The 22,041-nt window shown below is 39.6% G+C and overlaps 1 protein-coding gene across 1 annotated transcript in view; it reads left to right on the forward strand.

Annotated features, from left to right (window-relative positions):
- GTF2F2 (general transcription factor IIF subunit 2) overlaps positions 1-22,041 on the forward strand; it is a 139,724-nt gene that overhangs the window by 99,667 nt on the left and 18,016 nt on the right. The window contains exon 7 of the mRNA XM_075918994.2: positions 8,589-8,688. Within this exon, the coding sequence (XP_075775109.1) occupies positions 8,589-8,688 (100 nt within the window). The remainder of the gene's footprint in view (positions 1-8,588; positions 8,689-22,041) is intronic.

Below are 22,041 nucleotides of genomic sequence, written 5' to 3' on the forward strand. Positions count from 1 at the left end.
CCATTGGTCTCACATTTCTATTTTGAGTTAAAGATGATTAGTACTTCTTAAATACAAAAATTGTTAAGCCAGTCATGGTAAACCAAGCCGTGCCTGAAGGTGTGACAGTATTCTGGCTGGGGGCAGTGCCGATTAACAAAATTTTCTGGTTAACCAAGTGCCAGATAACACAGGTTTCACTGTAGTTATTGCTCTCTTTTAAATACACATACACTTCAGGCACTTCTTTCCCTTTGTTCTATTTGAAATGTCTGTGCTCACCTGGTTTAAAAAGGGCTGAAACAGAAACTTTCTAACATTTGTCTTGTTTTATTGTCTCTACCAAAGAAGGAAAAACAATTGAAAGTGTAAATAATGGGTTACATTGTTCTAAAGTTATCAACATTTGAAGTCTGATGTTGCACTTGCATATTAGAAAATTCTAAAGATGTCTTTAAGAATGGCTTAATTCAATTCTCCAGCTAGTATCCGCTGAAGTGTTAGCTTATCATTTTAAAGGTGTTCTCCATACTTGGTTACCCCCTACCCGCCCGTGACACTTGTGTACCGTCTTCTTACCTTCATTAATGTACTCCTTAAGAAATGTATGTTTTAAACTATACCAGAATGTCACTGTAACATTATAAATCTGAGTTAGATGGAGTGGAAAGATTAACTTTTAGGATTTGATAACTTTTCATTGTGTGACTTATCAATTTTAACATTACATGAATGATGGTTTATGAAGTAAAATTTAATGTTGGAGACTCCCAGTCCCTGATTCAGACTGACATGTTATACCACCAATTGGTACACTTGGATCTAGTGGGCTCACTTTTCTCTTGTCTGTTTCTAGTCAAATTTAAAAATAGATGCAACAGCAAGAAAGCAAAACTAATTTGAGAGAGAAATTAAAGCCAAAGAGAAAACTATGGCACCACTATTGTTTCTTTAAGACCACCAGTTAAAGAGATACTAAGACCAATGAGTAGAGTAGAAGGCAGAGGAGAAAAGATGAGTGAATCAGAAGGCAGAGAAAGAGTTCCAGGCTAAGGCCCTGACTTTGGAAAATGTTCTTCAAGACAACATATAACTGAGCAAAGGCTTAAATGCTTTTCTGAAGTGGAGCCTAACCCAGTATATTTGCAATCACTCACTTCTGGGGCCCGCAATACTCTCTAAGAAAGCCACACTAAAACAATAAGAGTAATTTAAGTTTGAAAAATGCTGAGAAAATTGAAACTATTTTGGTTCAGCAATTTTGTGTCTGAGGAAAAAAACAGCGAGTTTGTATTCAGAAGCTAACATAACGGTGCTCATGTGCTGGTAGCAAAGAGAATAAAACACTTAAGACAGTGTTGGTCAGTGAAAAAGCAAAGAGGAGTTTCAGTGGAAATAAGAATTGGAAGTGATTTTATTGCTCAGTACAAAATAAGCAAAAATGTGGTGTGGTATGAAATTATGGACAGTATAGAAGAGGAAAAAAAGTATTAACTTTGTTATTATAGGCAGTCCCCGGGTTACGTACAAGATAGGGACTGTAGGTTTGTTCTTAAGTTGAATTTGTATGTAAGTCGGAACTGGTACATATTGTAGGGGAAACTCTAGCCAAACATTTCCCCAGAGCTCAGTTTTATTCTCCCACACCTCACTTCCCTCAGTCCTTTATTCTCAAGCTGAGGTGTCTGCTGAGAAAAGCCGCTCCGCCTCTCCCTGGTCTGCCGGGGGGGGACGCTAGCTTCGCGTCTCCCTGGTCTGCTGGGGGGAAGCAGCTAGTGCGGGGTTGCCTCACCCCGATTGTAAGTAGGGATCTGATGTAAGTCGGATCCATGTAACCCGGGGACTACCTGTACATGGTATATTGTTGTGAAATTGTGCAGAAGTGTGTGTATCTTATAGGTCATTTATTTGTGATTTATTTAGTAATAGCGAGAGCCATGTTTCATTACTTTAAATTGTGAAAGCTATAATATAAGAAATGTCCAAGATTTTATTCTTTAAAGAATTTTAGCTTTTGTTCCACACCTTATTAGGCTTTTCAAGTCCAGGTTAACTGTTGCAAAGGAACAAAGTTGACTTGAGTTAACTCCTGTGAGAGAGTGGATATTAAGCAGGATAGTATTCTCTATCAAATTGCTTGTAAGAAAACTTAATTGGTATGTTTTGACAGTACATTTAAAATATATGTTTAATTTGCATGTTTATTTTAATGATCTTGAATTTAAAGTTATAATTGTGATAAATCTGCAACAGGGACTGCGTAAAGCATTAGTAATATTTGGTAATAAGCATTGCCAACATTGTGTACCCATTATACTAATTTACTATACAGTTGTAATTGGAAATTTTTCTTGGAGTTATTTTATTAAGGTCTGTCCTGCAAGGTGCTGAGGTCTCTCAATTCCCATTGAATTATGGGAGTGAAGAGCATTCAGCATCTATCAGAAGATGTTCATCCCCTTTTATGATTATTTAATAGGCTTGTTTAAAAAAGTTATAAAGGAGTAAGTCAAAGACCTGATACATGAACCTGAGTAAGAGATCTGTAGTCCATAGTAAACAAAAAAGGACAATGAAGTAAAGTTATACTGTACGTGAACATAAGAACATAAGAACGGCCATACTGGGTCAGACCAAAGGTCCATCTAGCCCAGTATCCTGTCTGCCGACAGTGGCCAGCACCAGGTGCCCCAGAGAGGATGGACCGAAGACAGTGATCAAGCGATTTGTCTCCTGCCATCCCTCTCCAGCCTCTGACAAACAGAGGCCAAGGACACCATTTTATCCCCTGGCTAATAGCCTTTTATGGACCTAACCTCCATGAATTTATCCAGCTTCTCTTTAAACTCTATTATAGTCCTAGCCTTCACAGCCTCCTCTGGCAAGGAGTTCCACAGGTTGACAACACGCTGTGTGAAGAAGAACTTTCTTTTATTAGTTTTAAACCTGCTACCCATTAATTTCATTTGGTGTCCTCTAGTTCTTCTATTATGGGAACTAATAAATAAAGAAAAGTTATCAGCCCTCTCCACACCACTCATGATTTTATAGACCTCTATCATATCCCCCCTCAGTCTCCTCTTTTCTAAGCTGAAAAGTCCCAGTCTCTTTAACCTCTCCTCATATGGGACCCGTTCCAAACCCCTAATCATTTTAGTTGCCCTTTTCTGAACCCTTTCCAAGGCCAAAATATTTTTTTGAGGTGAGGAGACCACATCTGTACACAGTATTCAAGATGTGGGCGTACCATAGTTTTATACAGGGGCAGTAAGATATTCTGGGTCTTATTTTCTATCCCTTTGCTAATAATTCCTAGCATCCTATTTGCCTTTTTGACTGCAGCTGCACTCTGTGTGGAAGTTTTCAGAGAACTATCCACGATAACGCCAAGATCTCTTTCCTGATTTGTCGTAGCCAAATTAGCTCCCATCATACTGTACGTATAGTTGGGGTTATTTTTCCCAATGTGCATTACTTTATACTTATCCACATTAAATTTCATTTGCCATTTTGCTGCCCAATCACTCAGTTTGGTGAGATCTTCTTGGAGTCCCTTTTAGATAATTTACTGTATTGCTTCAGAAGTGATTATCCCACCAGAGAACAATCAAAAGGAAGACCTCCAGGTTGCCACTAACATAATTGGAGTGCAAGGTGAAATGCCATTCTTTTACTTTTAGCAGATGTATTTAAACTTTGTATCAGACTCTGTTTTAATGTCTGCGTAAATGAAACAAATACAAAATCAAAAGTATATTAAAGCTCTTCAATCCCATCTTCGCAATATTGCTCTCAGGAATGTTATTAATTCCAAGCTATAGCTTCAGCTATAACTCTGATTAATGTCTTACTTCTGAACTTGGACATTCTTTCGTAATAAAAAATTAATCAGGACAAATCATTTCGTTTATTTTTCCAACAGTAGAAAATACCATTAATCCATAAAATGATGAACAGATTTTTGATGTGCACAATGTCCTCAATTGTTTGCTACTTTTTGTGCTATTGAGAAGTAACATGCTACAATTCTAATCTTCCTGAAACTTTATTTTGTTTTCAGTCATCATCATAATGACAAATCAGAGCTGACATATAAAACACATTGACTTGATAATAACAATGGAGAATTTGATGCCACCAGTTATTAGGCATTTTGATTAGAAGATGCCTTTGATCTGGGAGGGTGTGGGAGAAAGCCACAGCTCATACACTGCCCCTCCCAGCGAGGAATGGAGCATAACTCCAAGCCCTATTCCCAGCCCTAGGCTTACACAGACATGACAGCTCTGTGTACAGGCTGAGGGTTCTGCTCCTTTCCCTACTGAGTGTTTTCCCCTCCATCTGCCATACTGCTCCATTTAACTGGTTAACTAATGAAACGGGATTTTGCATCCCAGTTATCAGCTAGCTTTCTGTGGGCTACCAGTAGTTCATGGATTGCTCTTAGAGAACATTTAGTATAGAGAGCAGAATAAACATTGAACTACCCTCACTGATATTTCTTAGACCTTTCTCAGCCTCTCATTACAAATACTGTGTTGGGAGAGGAAGCTTCACATTACATTCATGACTACTTTTCTTTTGCTTAGTATTGAAATGTGGCACATAAATTGTAACGATAGCAGACTTATATTTAGTCAAAACAAAGATCCCACGAGGCCTGTCACTCTTTGAAGACTGTAGATGTAGGTATTCTGGAAAATGCCACTGCTTTGGTGTTAACACAAGAATAGTAGATTGCATGGCAACTCTTTTTCAGAAACATGCATGTAAAAAATTACTCTCTTGTATGCAAAATAGGTTAATTTTAGAAGCTTCATTGAGATAGTAAGAGTTTGTGCATTTAAATGTAACTTTAATTTAAATGCTGAAACATGAAAGTGCCTTCTTTCCCCTTAAATAGTCTCCAATCATATCAGGCAGTGTGCTTGGGGATCTCTTGATTGTGGTCAACATTTCTGATTGATTAAGCCAGCAGCATTTTTATCATAAGGCTGTTCATAATGTGTTATGAATTGTTCCAACCCATGCTTTCAACTTTATTTTGAAAGTATTATTCTTTTATCAAGAATATATTCATCAGTGTAGAAGATTTAATATTCCATTTCTATTTTCCTTTTATGCAGGAGCTGTGGGCATTGAGAATCTAGAGTGAGTATTTCAGTATTGAAGCCACATATCTGCATGCAGACTTGATTCTGCAAAATGCTAAGTGCCCTCAGTTCCTGCTAACTTTAGAAGAAGGTGGTGGTATTCAAATGGATTTTAATATAGCTATGGACAATATAGTTATCTGGTAAATATATTATCATGGAAAATTATTAGTCTGAGGAAGGAATGTGCAGCATGGAAAGACATTTTAAATTTGGCTCATTTTCTGTAGTCGTAGTGTGGTCTAGTGGGCTTGAACATAGGGTTATAGAAGCAAGCAACCCGAGAGTTCTACTCCTGGCTTAGCCACTGACTCACTATCCTGGGCAAGTTATTTAACTTCTTTTCCTCTGTTTCAGTATCTGTAATATGGGAAACCTTCCCCACATTGTTGTTAGATATCATTAGCTAACATCAGTACTGTACCTTAGAAATTTAAATAATTAGATGTGTATTTACTAAGCATTATTAAATTGCTCCTATGGAGAATCTTAGAGGAGACAGTGTCTCAGGATTGGCATGTAGTGCACATTGTATCTTGGCAGTACTACTGGGAATATGTTACATTTGGCAGAACTGGCATAGTTCTTCTGTATTTCAAGGGTGCTGTGCAATGGTGTGAAGGAAATATGGGATCAGAAGAGGGAAATTTAAAATAACCAGAAAATAGAGACTTTGAAATGGCCTTGAGGAGTGGCCTAATGGTAAAGCATGTGAGTTCAAGCCTAAGCTACAGTTATGTATTTTCTGAGAAAAGCGAATCTATGTACTTCATCTCTAGAAACCACCTTTGGCAAAGACAAGGAACAGCACTGAGAGGTTTTTTCAAGAATAGTCTCTTGTCCTTTTTCTACGAGGATGATTGCCTAAAAGAGGTACCTTAGAGGAGACAAGTGAAGCAAGGGATAAAATCGGGTGGGGAAGACTCCAAGACCCACATGGCCAAATGAGAGGGTAGGGTTGCCAGGTGTCTGGTATTGACCCGGACAGTCTGGTATTTTCGCCTCCTGTCTGGTTTAAAAAAAAAAACACAGAAAATACTGGACACCTGGCAACCCTACAACACACTCAGCCCCTGGCTCCCCTGTCAGTCTCGCTGCCCCCCATCCCCACTTACCTGGTTCTGCAGGGGCTTGTCTTGTGGCTAGAACAGAAAAACAAGATGGCTGCCAGCAAAAAAAGCCTCCTCTTACAGGGGCCATTCTGATTTTTTATTTTTTTGTTTAATAACTGCTGTCGGGGTCTCCCCCTTTTTTTCCTCAACAGAATTATTTTCCCAGTGGGTTTTTTGGGGGGGAGGGAGTGTTCCGTATTTTTGGTTAAACCATCTGGCAACCCTATGAGAGTGAAAAGGGGGAGAGATGCTGACATATAATGAGATGTAAAGAAAAGAGGTAAAAACAATGGACCAAACTCTGCCCTCATTTTCATCCTGTTTAGCCTCACTTACATAAGGGTTACATGAAATTGAGAACTGGGCAGAATTTGGGTCATGATGAGCAGAGGGGTTGAGGAGAAGACACAAATTTACTTTTGTTGTTGTTTCCTCCTTGTCCTTTCTGCAAAAATCAGTTTGTGCACTTGAAAGTTCTTCGGTTGCAAAATCAATAACATGTAACGGTAACTGATTAAACTGGAAGATAAAAGAAACTTTTAAAATAAAATGATGCTTTCATTTGAAAGCGCAGGAACTGGGGGCAGTGGACAAGAATGAAATTAAACCTTGGGGAAAACTGCTCTGACAGCTAGAAGAAAAATTGGCTAGTGCTTGTATAGTGAAGGTGTTTTAAAGTATATTTTGTTCAAGGTTGGCTTTAATTAGGAATGTTGGCATCTTTTACTTGGGTTTAGAATACAAGGCAGATGTGTTTTTAAGACACCCTGAAACTATTAAACAAATAACATCTTTACAAAAATCCCAGTGGAAGTAGAATATAAATCGCTGTAGAAGAAAATCTGACTGCACCCTGGTGCTCAAAGATGCTGGAATTGAAGGGTGATTATTGAACCTCCAGCTGCTGTCTATATTAGATTCTTAACTTTTCCCTCCGAAATTCTCTAAAATAAACATGTTTCTGTCAATATAATTTATTTTTCTATTAGAGACAAAAAGAGTAGATTGTCCAGTAGTCAATGTAAACTATAAATTCTATGTTGGATTTAATCTTGTATATCTGACACATTGCTTTTCAAATGTAAAATATAGTTTTATATAAGATTGATGCATTGATAGGGAACAAGAAGAACTAAAGAGATCAGAGAACACTGATGTTTTTAGTCTCAATTTTTTGTATTATCTGGTGATTTGAGAAGTTATATTTTCTGTTGGTTTAGTGTCTGTTTTTTTCTGCAGTACCAGACAGACTTCACTGTTCACTTGTGTGATCCAAATGTTGTAAAATGGCATGATTAAAAATTGATATTTGTATGTATAAAGTATTCCTACAGATGAAAATACTTCATTGTTTGTAAGGTTTAGTTTTATATAAGTGGTAATGTCAAACAGAACTTAATTTAAATCTTCTCTGGTGCAAGTTATCCTGTAACAGTGTTTCTTGCATCTTCCTCCGAAACAGTTGTTAGGGCCAGTGATACTGAAGGAGATGGGTATGGCCCAACACCTCAATTCCTTTTCCCCCAAATTATTTTTAGGGTATGTCTATGCAGCAGAGCAAAAGTCAGATTAAGCTACGCAACTTCAGCTACTCCAGAACACTCTTCCTTCGACTTCCTTTACTCCTAGTAAAATGAGGGTTACAGGAGTCAGAGTAAGAAGTCCTCCAGCTCAAAATTATTTCGAAATAATGGTTTATTGTGTAGAAGCGCTCTTTGTGTGATGAAACTAGCAAAAATTTTGTGAAGCCGAACCTTAGATTAGGCATTCAGGAATCTATATATAGTAACTTTGCGCTAAGAAATTGCTCTATGGCCACTTTAAAATGTATTTTAGAATGTTGAGTCAAAACTGATCATACGTTGTTCCAAACTTGGATAAATTAATCTTTACATTTGTGCGGTGATGTTTTCCAAAGCCTTCTATTGAATGAACAAGATGTGTGGATTTGAATCTTTAACAAAGAAAACCTTTTCTCTCGAGTTTGTCATGCTTTTGAGATAAATTTGACTGTCCCCTCTCAGTTGAGTTCAGTATCTTCTGGATGGCTTAATCTGAAGATTTTCTAGTAGTCCATGTAGTTATCAACCAAAAATAGGGATAGACAAGATCTGATTTTTAAAAAGAGAAAGAATTATGATTAATCTGGTGTTATGGCATAGTTGTTGTATTTGGGAAAAAACAATAATTATAAATATTAAAAGGGGGCAGAGTGTACAAATACTACTTTTCTTTGCAATTCACCTGTAATTAAAGTTGGTCTATATTGTTGATTCATTGAATAAATTCAGTAGTGGTATGTGTATTCTGAAATTTTAATAATTATACTTTTTCTGTATTGAAGGCTACAGATAGAAGAATCTTCTAAACCTGTAAGATTATCACAACAATTGGACAAAGCTGTAACAACCAATTATAAACCTGTGGCTAATCATCAGTATAATGTAAGTTACTTTAGTCCTTTTCCTTGCTAATCTTAATCATCACGTGTGTCAGGAACATAGTTGTTCTAAGGAATGACTCCCCTCTAGATCCAGCCTTCTGTGCCCTTTTTTCACATAGGAAGTCTTGCCTTCGATAATCCCTTTTTTCAATGGAATAAAGATTCTGCCTGTTTCCTGGTTTACTACCTTCTCCCTGGAGAACACTGCCAAAACAGTGGCTAAAATAGGCTTATTCTAATACCCCTTTGTTGCATAACAGAGTTTTCCTTTCTGTTTTTCTTTGCCCTACCTCTTTCTAGCGTATTTATTAGCTCTTTTCTTTAACCATGTCTGAAATTCAATTTGAAGGCCTTAAGGGCAGAGACATTGTACCATGAGATTGTGTGTTCCGTTTTTGGGTCATGCATAATAACAACAATGTATTCTGCAGATGTGAAGGACTAAGGAAGTATCTTTAACTTCTAATCCTTTGCAGCGTGTTTCCTGAACGATGGGAAACAACTGATAAATGTTTGCACCATTATTCCTTCATAGTATGTATTCTCTGTATCAATTATTCTAATATTATATCCACATTGCAGGTCAATGTAATTTGGTATGAATGCCTTCCTTGTTAAACGATCCTTTTTGTGTAATTTGTATGTATGCATATATAATAAGCAACTTACGTGTTGAATGCAAGGAACGTTGTCACATTAAGAATTAGTCATTGTATGAGTCACTTGCTCTTTAGTCGTTCTGGTTAAGATTTTATTTACATAAAACAAATGACAATATATATGGTATACAGCCGTCGTTGTAGAATACAAACCTGGTCTGGACTTAAAATTTAGATTGATGTAGTTGATGGCTGGGCATACTTTTTGGCCTGAGAGCCACGTTGGGTATGGAAGTTGTATGGAGGTCCAGGAAGGGAAGACAAATAGCCAGGCGTTGCCCACAGCCAGGCTCCCCCACAAACTCCCCTGCTCTCACCCTCTGACCATCTCCCTACGGACACCCTGTCCCTTATCCAACTGCCCCACTCCCTGCCCCCCTGGGACTCCTCTCCCCATATCCAATCCTTCTGCTTCCCACACCCTGACTTTGCTGCCCGAGACACCAAAGCTGACGATGCTGATGTTGCCACACCTGGAGCATCAGTGCTGACGTTACAGCAACCGTATGACCCAAGCACTGTGGAAACTGAGGCTGCGGGGGAGGGATGCATAAGGAGAGAGATTGGGGACTAGCCACACCTGCTCAATGCACTGCCTGGGATTTGAATTGGCTCTTTCTCGCAAAGCTCCCATTCCCCGGCATGAAGCTGAGGGCTGGACTGAAGGATCTGACTGGCCAGATGTGGCTCATGGACAGTAGTTTGCCCTTCTACAGCTCTGATGTAGCTACATCTCATTCCCCTTTGTGGCATATCTGTTCCAACCTAATCCCTGGTATTAGATGCAGGTAGATCGACAGAAGAATGCTTCTGTCAACCTAGCTACTGCCACTTGGGGAGGTAAGTTCCCTATGGTGATGGTAACCCCTCTTCTGTCACAATAGACCAACAATGGACAACTCATGAGTGGGCTGCATGAGTGGCTCTCCTTCATCTCAGTGAGCCGCAAGATGGTTATAACCAGCGCAGTCTCCTGGGATAGGGTAATTTTGCTAAATGTGCTTGTGTACCTAGAATTCACTGCATGTAATGATTGATCTGTAACAGTGCTTTGATGGCTCTTTCAGTGTTTTCTGCAATCAGCATGCATCTCTCTTCACATGTCCTTGCTTTATGTACATGTCACTTGAGTAATACCTGTAGGAGAAAATTTAAATGGACAGAAACCAGTGGGATCTAGCAACCCTGTGCAAGGGCAATGCTAAACAAAATGTCTTGTGGGCCACACATAGAACCTTAATGGGCCACGTGTGGCCCGCAGGGAGCAGGTTGCCCACCACTGCTGTCGGCTGCATCTACCCTACAGGATTAGTGCAGCACAGCTTTGGTGCAGTAGTTATACCTCTGCAGTCCCTTGTGTCCTGACAGGTCTCCTGCTCTGTCAGTGATGATAACCCGAAAGCTGCATGCATGTGTGCTCAATCATATGTGCTGTGTTGACTTGCACAATTAGTCAACACAGCAGAGTCCAAGAGAGCCCCAAAGACCACAAATTAGATAAGGATCAAAGGCACTTGGCCAGGTTTATTGTTAAGTGAAGGACAGTAATAGTTGTCAGTAAACTCTACCGAGCCACTATGCATATGTACCCGTAACAATGGACTCTTCTCAGTTCGTGGGAGGTCCCACTGCCCCCTAGGCTGGACAGACACTGCCCCTCCAAGATCACTTTATTTACAGGTACAAACAAGTTACACATCACTCCTGGTGTGTCAAGTTGCCACCTTCTGACGTGATCAGGCTACCATCCTCTGAAGCTACTTAGATATCACCCTGCACCTCTTGGTTCGACTAGAACATCTCTATCCATCATGATGTCTTTCCTGAACCTGGGCCAGTATCGGGGGGGGGGGGAAGGGGAATACCAAGGTCTTTTTTAATGAGCTCGTGGTACTATCCTTTTGAAATATGCTTTCAATTTAGGACTACTACCAATTACTGTTTTACACCTGAGCCTATTACCAATTTGTGTTTTGAACACACAGCCTTGTTTATGCCAAGTTCTGTGAGCAGGGGTCTGCTTCTTGCTCACAGCTTAGCTTTGCTTTATATTAGTCAAGTTTTGTCTATTGTTAGCTAGGCCTCAAACCAGGCCTGTCCTGCATGGACTTTTGTTTCAGGCCCTCATCTGACTACTTCCCCGTAGTGTAGACAAGCCATTACTTATTATAACAGCACAAAATAATCATAATAATTCTTTTCTCAGAGTACACTTTTATAGTAGATATTCTCTAAGGACTGTTCCTATATACAGATTTCATACCAATATTCCAGTTAGGAGTGTGGCTTTTTACCAATATAGTTATACTGGTAAACTCTTTAGTGTAGATGCAGTTATGTCAACATGCCTTATACAGGTATAAGTTATTCCTCTTCTAGTACTGCAATAAGCTACACCAGTACAGATAGATCCATATTAGGGGATTATACTACTTTGATTGTACCACTGTAGTTAAAGCAGTACAATTCCTTTGTGCAGACAAGTCCTAAAGTTTTAGCCTCGTTATAGACTACACTCATGATGCTATTGATATTACAACTTTTAACAGTCTTGTTACACAGTTGTCTCCCCAGCCTTTTATTAGATGTCCTAAGGTATGTCTGCACAGCAGACAAAAACATATGGCTGGCTGTGCCAATTGACTTGGGCTCACAGGGCTCGTGAGCAAACTGTGGGGCTGTTTCACTGCTATATAGACTTCCATGCTTCAGTTACAGCCTAAGCTCGAAGACTCTCCCACCTCACAGGGTTCTAGAGCCCAGACTCCAGCCCAAACCCAGATATCTGTACAACAGTGAAGTAGCACCATAGGTTGGGTCCCGTGAGCCTGAGTTGACTGCCCCATGTCTAGCTGCTGTATAGGCATGTGCTTAATGAGAATGTGGTTGTAATATAGGAATAGCCAAAGTGTAATGTTAACAACAGTTTGCACAGCTTGTCATGTTGATATAAACATCCAATATGGTTGGTTAGTTGTGGAGATTTTGATGGAAAAAGCCTATTAAAATAAATCACTTGCATCATCTCCTTCCCTCCGCTCCCAAAAATGCTAATGCAGAATGGTTTTCTACAGTAACTTCTCCAGATCTTTGAATCTAGGGTCAGATGTCTCAAATGGTGAGTCTTCTCCCATAAATATCATTCCACAGTCTTTTTCACATTAAAATTACTTTAAGCTCATCTCAATGTTCTCAGCTTTACCACACTGCTCTAATAAAGGCAATAGTTAAGCAGAGGATAGGAAAGAAAAAAAAATATGAACTAATATGGAAAGGGGGAAGAAGGCCATCGTCTGCCATGAAAGAGAGAAACTTTCCAGAAGGGCTCTTGTGCCTGTCTCCACCCCTGTTTGACGGCAGGGCCGAGACTGCTCCAGCCCCAGTCTCTCAGCTCCCCACCTCAGCTGCCTGGGAAGGCCAGGGCCGAGGTTGTGCCAGCCCCAGTCTGAGAGGAGTAGAATAGGAAGAATGCAGAATTGAGACCTTTCAAAGTTTTGGCCCAAGCGAGGGGGCATGAGAGCGTCATTTGAGCTCCCTGCCTCAGGTGCCAAAATGTTGTGGGCTGGCCGTGTGTGATTAGCAGTACCACATTCTTCCCTCTCCTGTCAGTTCCTTTCCTTTAGTAGCTTCTCTCCCCTCTCTCAAATCAGCTGCAGGCCCACCCTATTACTAGTCTCTCTTCTTCAGTTCCTGTTTGATGCTGCTACCTGCCTTGGGACTGCTTGTTCTGTTCTTTCTTGGCATGGACCTTGCTTACCCAGGGTGACCATGTAACCTTCTTAGTCTCTCCGCACAAAGCCTACCACTTCCATTTCTCTGCCTATGCCATCCACATAACTCCTCCAGCTTGACTCAACCTAATTCATTTTGGCTGTATTTACACTGAGGATGTCTGAAACTCTCCCACCTGTGGTGTAGTATTGGTGCAGCTCCATTGTGCTAATGGTAAGAATGCTAAATATAGGCTGATCACATAGATTTTTACCACCATGCTTGCAGCATGATTAGACTACATGATTGAAACACCAGAATTTTAATGTACTATGTCTAACACTGATGCTTCGATTGTTGCTGAAGAAGTAGAACAGTTTTCAGAAAAAGTTTAAGGTATAGACATGACCTTACTTCAATATGCAGCTCAGAATCTCTTCAGCAAATGCACATTTGATTGAACTTCAGAATATCAGGAAGATTAAAAAAATGTTCAGTTGGACTGTGAATTTCATTGTTAAACTAATTGCTTTTATTTATTCACTAGAGTAGCTTTTTTGCAGGCTGAAATGATAATTGTAGGGGTGTTTCACTGACTACAGAATAGTTCTTTATTTTTAAAAAAGAATTTTGGGAAAAAAATAGTACCTTTTAATGCTTCTTTCAATTTTTTTCAAAAATACTTTACTTTCACCTATCATGTCCTTTTCATCATCTTTTTATTAACCATCTGCTGAAGAAATATTATGTGTGTCTGAATTAATAACACCTTCAAATAGGGAATCTTGGCAACCTTCTGGTAAGACTAGCAATATACTGTGACGGTAAACAAGATAAATTGATATTGCATGAAGGATTATAGGGGATAAAACAGCACCTTAATTTCTTACCAACCCATTCCAAAACTACACTCCTATGATATCCAAATATAATTTAATATTTTTTAATTTAAAAAGCTAATTAATTTAATGTATTAATTTAGCTTATACAGTGTATATGGACATTTATCAAAAAAGCAAATATGATTCTAGGTTGTATCAACAGGTGTGTTGTAAGCAAAACTCGTGAAGTCATTCTGCCGCTCTACTCTGCACTAGTTAGGCCTCAGCTGGAGTACTGTGTCCAGTTCTGGGCGCTACATTTCAAGAAAGATGTGGAGAAATTGGAAAGGGTACAGAGAAGAGCTACAAGAATGATTAAAGGTCTAGAGACCATGACCTATGAAGCCAGGCTTCATGAACTGGGCTTGTTTAGTTTGGAAAAAAGAAGATTAAGGGGGGACATGATAGCGGTTTTCAAATATCTAAAAGGGTGTCACAAGGAGGAAGGAGAAAATGTGTTCCTCTTGGTTTCTGAGGACAGGACAAGGAGTAATGGGCTTAAAGTGCAGCAGGGGAGGTTTAGATTGGACATTAGGAAAAAATTCCTAACTGTCAGGGTGGTCAAATATTGGAATAAATTGCCAAGGGAGGTGGTGGAATCTCCCTCTGGAGATATTTAAGAACAGGTTAGATAGACATCTGTCAGGGATGGTGTAGATGGAGCTTGGTCCTGCCTTGAGGGCGGGGGGGCTGGACTCGACCTCTCGAGGTCCCTTCCAGTCCTATTATTCTATGATTCTATATCATATTACATACAAAAACTGTTTTGGTTCGGTTGCATGATTTATCTTGTTACAAAACATGAATAAAATGAAAGTGAAGCATTTAATTTTATATAAACTGTCAATCCTCACAACTGTGAAGAATGCTGCACCAATGCCATATTTTTTAAAAATAGCAGTATTCTTGTTGCTTTTCATGCTCCTAGTCTGCAGTGGGAGGTGTTGCTTAAGTTTTCAGGTGGTTTTATGCATTGCTAATTAACATGATTGAGATACCAATGGCAAAATAACTGAATGTTTCCAATAAAATAACGAACTCTAACCCCCTTTTTCCTTCCTGGGTTACTTGGAAACAGGTCACACTCACATGTGTGTCTGGGCACCTGATGTTTTAACATAAAAGGAGATCCTGAGTACCTCAATGGTGATGTTGTTTAGTTGGGGATTTTCTATCCATCCCCTTGCTGCAGTCCCTTGCTCCTAAAGAAAATACAATGGTGGTGCCTCCAACTGGTTGGCTCTATATACACTTATGGTATGCCTTGGGAGCCTCCAGGAATAAAATTATTCCAGTAATAACCTGGACCTAACTCCAAAGCAACGATTATAAATAAGATATATCTGATTACATTAGAATTAACACACTTTTACTTCACAACTTAAAGAAACCAAGTTTAACAGATTAACAGTGAACAAAATCAATTAAAAAGTACACAGAAAGAAAGGAAACTTATCTATTTGGCATTTGCACTGCCACCGTTTATCCCACCCTAGAGAGTGCACTTCTCTGGATTCAGAGTCCCAGACGCTTGCGTGGGCGTGCTTGAAGGTCTGCAGCTGGAGTGGAGACAGCACTGTAGGTTCTGCATATGTCAGTCCAAGCTGAGCAGCCAGCTACAAAATCCCTCTGCCACTGGAGCAGGCTCCACTAAATGCCAACAGTTCTGGTTCACTGGGTTGGTCACTCTACCTCTCTTTGGACTCAGAGTCTGTCTATTCTCTGAGGTCTATCCTAGGTAGCACTTTCCCAGAGAGCCCAGTTACTCACAGTTACCTCCTGCGCATGTTTATGTAGGCCCCTCTGAGCCGCAGGCACAGCCAGAGTCTCTCCCCTCGAGGGACAATTAGCAGCCCCTGAAGCAGCCTGCTAGACCCAAGGTCCATAGGCTCTCAATCACAGGCTCTAGCTGCAACACAACAGCTCCTGGACTGGATAAGGCTCCTCCACAGCAGCCTGACCCTTCTCTCCCAAAATGAAGACTACTAATTCTCTCTCTTCATGCCTGGAAAAGCTACAGATTCCCTCTCCCCTTTCCCCCCCAAGGGCTAGTGGGAGTTGTAGTCTCTAGGACTAGATGGCAGCACACAGAATCCTCCCAGTAAAAGTCAGAGGCTCCTTTAGTAAGGGGACTACAGAAGTTTTAGCAAATGTCAGCTAAACATTCGTACAATATTCAACAATGTAATCTTCATTAAGAAGTAAGGAGTGATAGCCACTTTTGTGTATGAATTGTATGGCTTACTGTGTTAGGAATTCTAGAATACTCAAGCTGCATTTTTGTAGAGAGCACTCCTCTGTGAAGATGAAAGCTCCCAATGGGAAGGAATTAATCTATAAATTTGAAATATAACAGATAATCAGAAATATTGTCCATTGCTGTTTAGCAGTTAATAAAATAGTAGTATTTCAGCTCACTTAAAAAATAAAATGCATACTGTTCCATAACATTTTCTCGAGGGAGGAAAAAATTATACATTGCAGTATATGAGTGAGTACGTTTGATAAAGTAGTCCTATAAAAGGCTAACAGTGGGTATAGTTTTGAGCATCTCCTCATAGGAATGTGTTACAAGATCATTTGCTTTCTTCCTCTGTATAGAAAGTGTCCAATTTAAAGGGTGATCATTTTTGCTTGACAGGATTCAGTTTGAACAGCTTGTTTCTCTAGATGAACGTGGTCAGTCTCTAAACAAGTTTTCTCTAAATATCACTTGTACAGGTACAATGATGAGATGCTGCAAAACTGTTGAACATCTTCACAGGTTGTGTTGAGATTGCCATTAGCTTTTTCAAATTATGTTGTGGCTTTCAAATTATGATTTGCCTTCTGCATGAAGATTTAGCTCATTTTTGCTTCAAAAAAATCCCTTAGATTATTTTTTACCTCAATTTAGTCTGACCTTCCACGTCAGGATGTTTGGTTTGATTTTGTTTTTCGATTGTTTGAAAGGGACAGAAAATTCCTGAAAGGCATAGAAAAGATCAAGTCAGTGCTCCTCTTCTGGAAAAATCATACCACTTGCAGTGACAAACTCTCTCCACCTTTCATGCCCAAATTTTCAACCATTATGTTTCTGAGTTATTGAAGTCACCAAACTCAAGAGCAGGCAAAGAAAAATCAAATTATGTAGAACCCCGGGCCGTTAAAGGAGCCACAGCAGGAGCTATAATTTTTCCTTTCTCCTTCCTACGGATCTTGCTTTTCTGATAAGAGAGGCCTTTGTGGCAACTACATCATGACCAGATAATCCCTCCCCTACTCGTAACAAGCTTTAGGTTCAGAAAGCACCTACACTTAAAACCTATTTGGTCCACCTTTTAAATCTATGTTGTTTCCAGTCCCTGTGTCTCTTTTTAAGGTATCTTATATATTATGGGTATAACATTTAAAAACTAACTTCATCTATATTTATAAGCTACTGACTTGAGCCTCTACCACTAGTTGGCATTTGTCCCCATTTGCCAAATGCCATATGGGTCTGAGTTTCCTGAGGACTCCCTTCAAGAGGCAGTTCCTATTTTGCTCTTGAAGGACTTTCCTATCGTATGAGAGTATCACTGAATTGCATTCCTCAAAACAACTAGAGGTGTTTTTCATTCAGGTTGGGTTATATCATTTAGTGCTGCTGTTCCACTGAATCTTACTGTCAGAAGCTAATTGATTATACCAGTTTTCATTTCAGCCTCTTAGTTGATCCTTCTAAGATTAGCTGTTTGAAAAGGTAAAGATGTGAGCTGCCTTTCACAAAGTTGATTCTTCTGTGTCTACTTGTGTTTGAAAATCTTTTTTCCCAGTAGAGGACAGTGACTTAATGCACTTGTATCACTCTTATAAAATACATTCCATTCATTTTCCTGTTTTTGCCTACCAGTGTATTTGTGAGCTATATGCCAGGAAATAATTACAAGTTATTGACAGAATTAGGAGGTCCCTCTGGGCACTATAGTGATACCAGAATTAATAACTGGCCTGCTACATTTTCACAGCAGCTTTGAGAGGTGATTGATGGTCTTTTTTCCCTCCTGTGGACAGGAAATGGTCAGTCTTTGATTAGCTATATTTTTATTTACATTGCACTTATGCAAAAATAACCAATGACTGACACATTTTTCAGCTTCAGTGTTACTGATCATTAGTGTTTATGGACCACCTTCCTAAAAACTAACCTTAACCTTCTGAGAAATCTTTCTAGTTAAGCATAACTGTTCATTTGCAGGGTTGGGATTTGTTTAATTGTTTGAAGAAGACTCCTGTTGCCCAGAGGGACCAATTCTCCTTCATCCTCATTTCTCCCCCTCCCACTTCCTGAATTTGTAAGTGTATAAACATAATATTAAATCTTTTGCAGAAAGTGGCCTGAAAGACACTTAACATTTAAATAAGAGGTTTTCATTCAAGGCTGTTTTTAAGAATCCCACAATATAAGAGATTATTGTACTTGAACATGAAACGGCCAAAGGGAAGGATTCTGGCAGAAACCAAGCTGAGAGACATCTGTTTCCAAACAGGAGGCTAATATTATTTGTAATCCCATGGTAGACTGAACTATTCTTTAAAGATATGTTTGATTCCTTGCTCTTCCATTTTTTCCTGCCTCCCTCCATGTTATTACAGGGTACAACACAACACTGACTTTGGGCAGGACAATGAATCTCTGTATTTTGGGCTCTCCCCATGTAAAATGAGTGTGATTCTTCCTTACTTTATTTTAAGTTATAGGGATACTTTACTAAAGTATAGTATCAGAGGGGTAGCCGTGTTAGTCTGAATCTGCAAAAGCGGCGAGGAGTCCTGTGGCACCTTATAGACTAACTGAAGTGTAGGAGCATAAGCTTTCGTGGGCAAAGACCCACTTCATCAGATGCATGCATCTGACGAAGTGGGTCTTTGCCCACGAAAGCTTATGCTCCTACACTTCAGTTAGTCTATAAGGTGCCACAGGACTCCTTGCCGCTTTTTTAGTAAAGTATAGTATTTTTTAATGTTTATAAAACTATTTGAGAATCTCAGTGTTATTACAGCACTTAGATCCCACATTAAAAATGAACCCTTCAGAAGCACTAAAAAGAGATTAGTTACAGAATGCCAAAGGCTGCTCCTACTTATGCACATCACAATCTTGAATAACTCTGTGAAAGCCAAGCTTATTATTCCAGACCTGCACTGGTGTAACGGAGAACAGAACTGGCTGATAACAACAATTATGGAAAAACAAATCCAAAAGCTCTCTCTTTCACTTGTGGCTAGAATTAAGAAAACCCATACGATGTCTTTTTATCTATCAATTAATGGGCATTCTGCTAATCAGCTGGGTGGCATTTGAATATTTCCTAAGCAGCTGCATAAATGCATATCTTATAAGGAAGACTGTTATCGTCTGCCTGGGCTCAGGTACAATAGTCTTTCCTCCATGATATAAGTGTAACTTGCAGATGTTATCCAGTTTCATTCTGGTGCCTACATCACCACAGAAACATGTGCAGCACCTAACTAGTTGATTGCACTGATGGAAATGCTGCTTGCAAAATTCGGAGGGGAGGAGGAAAGGCTAATCCCAAATGTTCTGTACGTGGTACCTGAAACATTGGTTAAAGAAGTAAATTTGATACAACAGAACGTGTAATTCTACATTCTTTATTCATGTAACAAGTTTCCATCAAACAAATGAGTCCCTAATTCTATTTGCTTTATAGTTAAAGGATTCTCAGTTGGATGTGTCATTACCTAATTTTGAAGATCCTTGTAATTTTTGTGATAAATTCGTAGTTGGACTGGCTAATTTTATTTTTCTTGCTTTCTTTTTACACAAAAATAAATTTTTGTGGGACAGTGATATGATACTAGACAGAATGAAATTAAATTCACAATGTCGTTTAAGAGGGATTATAAAGAGCCATAATAACTCACTTTATTGACAAATGCATTTTGCAAATGATGCTGACTTGCTGCCATTTTGAAGATTTCTCAGATCTAAGGAACACAGGCTTTCAGAGTAATTATAGTGTAATAAATCACCAAAACGAATCAGGGAATAAAAATTAGTTGACTGTACCAAGAGGTGTAGACTCCCTGGTGGATAAAAATCAATGGGTTTTTTAAATAAAAAATGTATTTTTTATTTTAAATCAGATTTTTTATTTAAATTGGATTGTTTTTTAAATCATCAAGAAAATACTATTTCTAATTTAAAATAATCATTATGATGAAATGTTATCATAGGTGTGCTACGCCTACAATTACAGTATCATAAAAATGATCTAATGCAGTGATCCAACCTTTTTAAGCATGAGATCACTTTTTAAATTGAAGTGCAATCCAGGATCTACCTCAAATCCAAACACCCTTGCCCCGCCTCCTTCCTGCCCCTTCCCCAAGGCCCCACTCGGCTCACTCCATCCTCCCTCCGCCATCCTCACTCACTTTCATCAGGCTAGGGGCAAAGGTTTGGGGGGCAGGAGCGGTTGAGGACTGGGGTCGGGGTTTGGAATGCAGGCTTCAGCTGGGCACCACTTACCATAAGTGGCTTCTGAATGGTGGTGCAGGGGGCTACAGCAGGCTCACCCTTCCCCTGGTCCTGCACCATTCCCAAAAGCAGCCAGCAAACTCTCTCTATCCCTCATCCCTTCTCCCCTCCCCCCAGCTCTGTGCAGATGGGGTACTGGGTGGGAGGGAGGGGCACCCTTATATCAGCTCCTCCCTTCCTCCTCTTCCTGTGCCCTGTACAGCAAGCAGGAGCCTCCCTGGGGTGGGGGACAGCTCCAAAGTAGAGGCAGGAGCAGTACAGCAGTGCTTAGAGTGGCAGATGAAGTGCCGGTGCTTGATTGCCTCTCAGCCAAACCTCTCAGGATCACCTGTCAAAGGCTCCAAGATCTACTAGTAGATCCCAATCTATTGGTTGGTGATCACTGATCTAATGGCTCTAATCTGTCCAGCCTAACAACCAGGTCTTCCTTCTTGAAAGTCTTCCATGTCTGTTTCTCAGCAGACTGTCATGTGCACAGACGCAGACTGGATAGGATTGCTTTAGTTCTGTGCTTATGTAGTGGTGGTCCTGAGCCAAAGAAGACAGAGTTAGTTAAGACATTGTCTAGACACAGAGAGACAATATATAGGAAAGGACAGAGGCAACATAGTAAGGAACAGTGGAGTGAACTGAAAAGAAAAAGGGAAGAAATTTTTCAGCACAAACAGAGCTTCCTATATTCCCTTACACTTTTGTTATAGAAAAGTTGTCATGGCTTCTGGGTATAAAAGAGACCCTTTCTGGGAATATTTTGAAGAAGTCTGTTCCCTGGATTAAAAAAGGTTTAGTTTAGCTAATCCTTACGGCTTGTTTAATTAGTTAACTAGGTTTAGAATCTATTACTGCAGCTTTCTATACTGTATATTTGGGTAAGAGAAATCTAGAGTTGGCAATAGCCACTGTGTCATTTTCTTATTTTATGTTTCATAATACATGCACCTTACTTGGGAACATCATGGTCATAGACCGTAATGGTGATACCATACGTCTATTTCCTTTTTACTTCAGCATAATTTAGCTTTCCCAAAGGAAAAATGATGTTAGGAATCATTAAGAAAGGGATAGAAAATAAGACCCAAAATATCTTACTACCCCTGTATAAAACTATGGTACGCCCACATCTTGAATACTGTGTACAGATGTGGTCCCCTCACCTCAAAAAAGATATTTTGGCCTTGGACAGGATTCAGAAAAGGGCAACTAAAATGATTAGGGGTTTGGAAAGGGTCCCATATGAGGAGAGGTTAAAGCGATTGTGACTTTTCAGTTTAGAAAAGAGGAGACTGAAGGGGGATATGATAGAGGTATATAAAATCATGAGTGGTGTGGAGAGGGCTGATAACTTTTCTTTATTTATTAGTTCCCATAATAGAAGAACTAGAGGACACCAAATGAAATTAATGGGTAGCAGGTTTAAGACTAATAAAAGAAAGTTCTTCACACAGCGTGTAGTCAACCTGTGGAACTCCTTGCCAGAGGAAGCTGTGAAGGCTAGGACTACAATAGAGTTTAAAGAGAAACTAGATAATTTCATGGAGGTTAGGTCCATAAAAGGCTATTAGCCAGGGGATAAAATG

This window comes from Pelodiscus sinensis, chromosome 1 (genome assembly GCF_052426305.1).
Source record: "Pelodiscus sinensis isolate ZL-2025 chromosome 1, ASM5242630v1, whole genome shotgun sequence".
In the NCBI taxonomy this organism is placed as follows: domain Eukaryota; kingdom Metazoa; phylum Chordata; order Testudines; family Trionychidae; genus Pelodiscus; species Pelodiscus sinensis.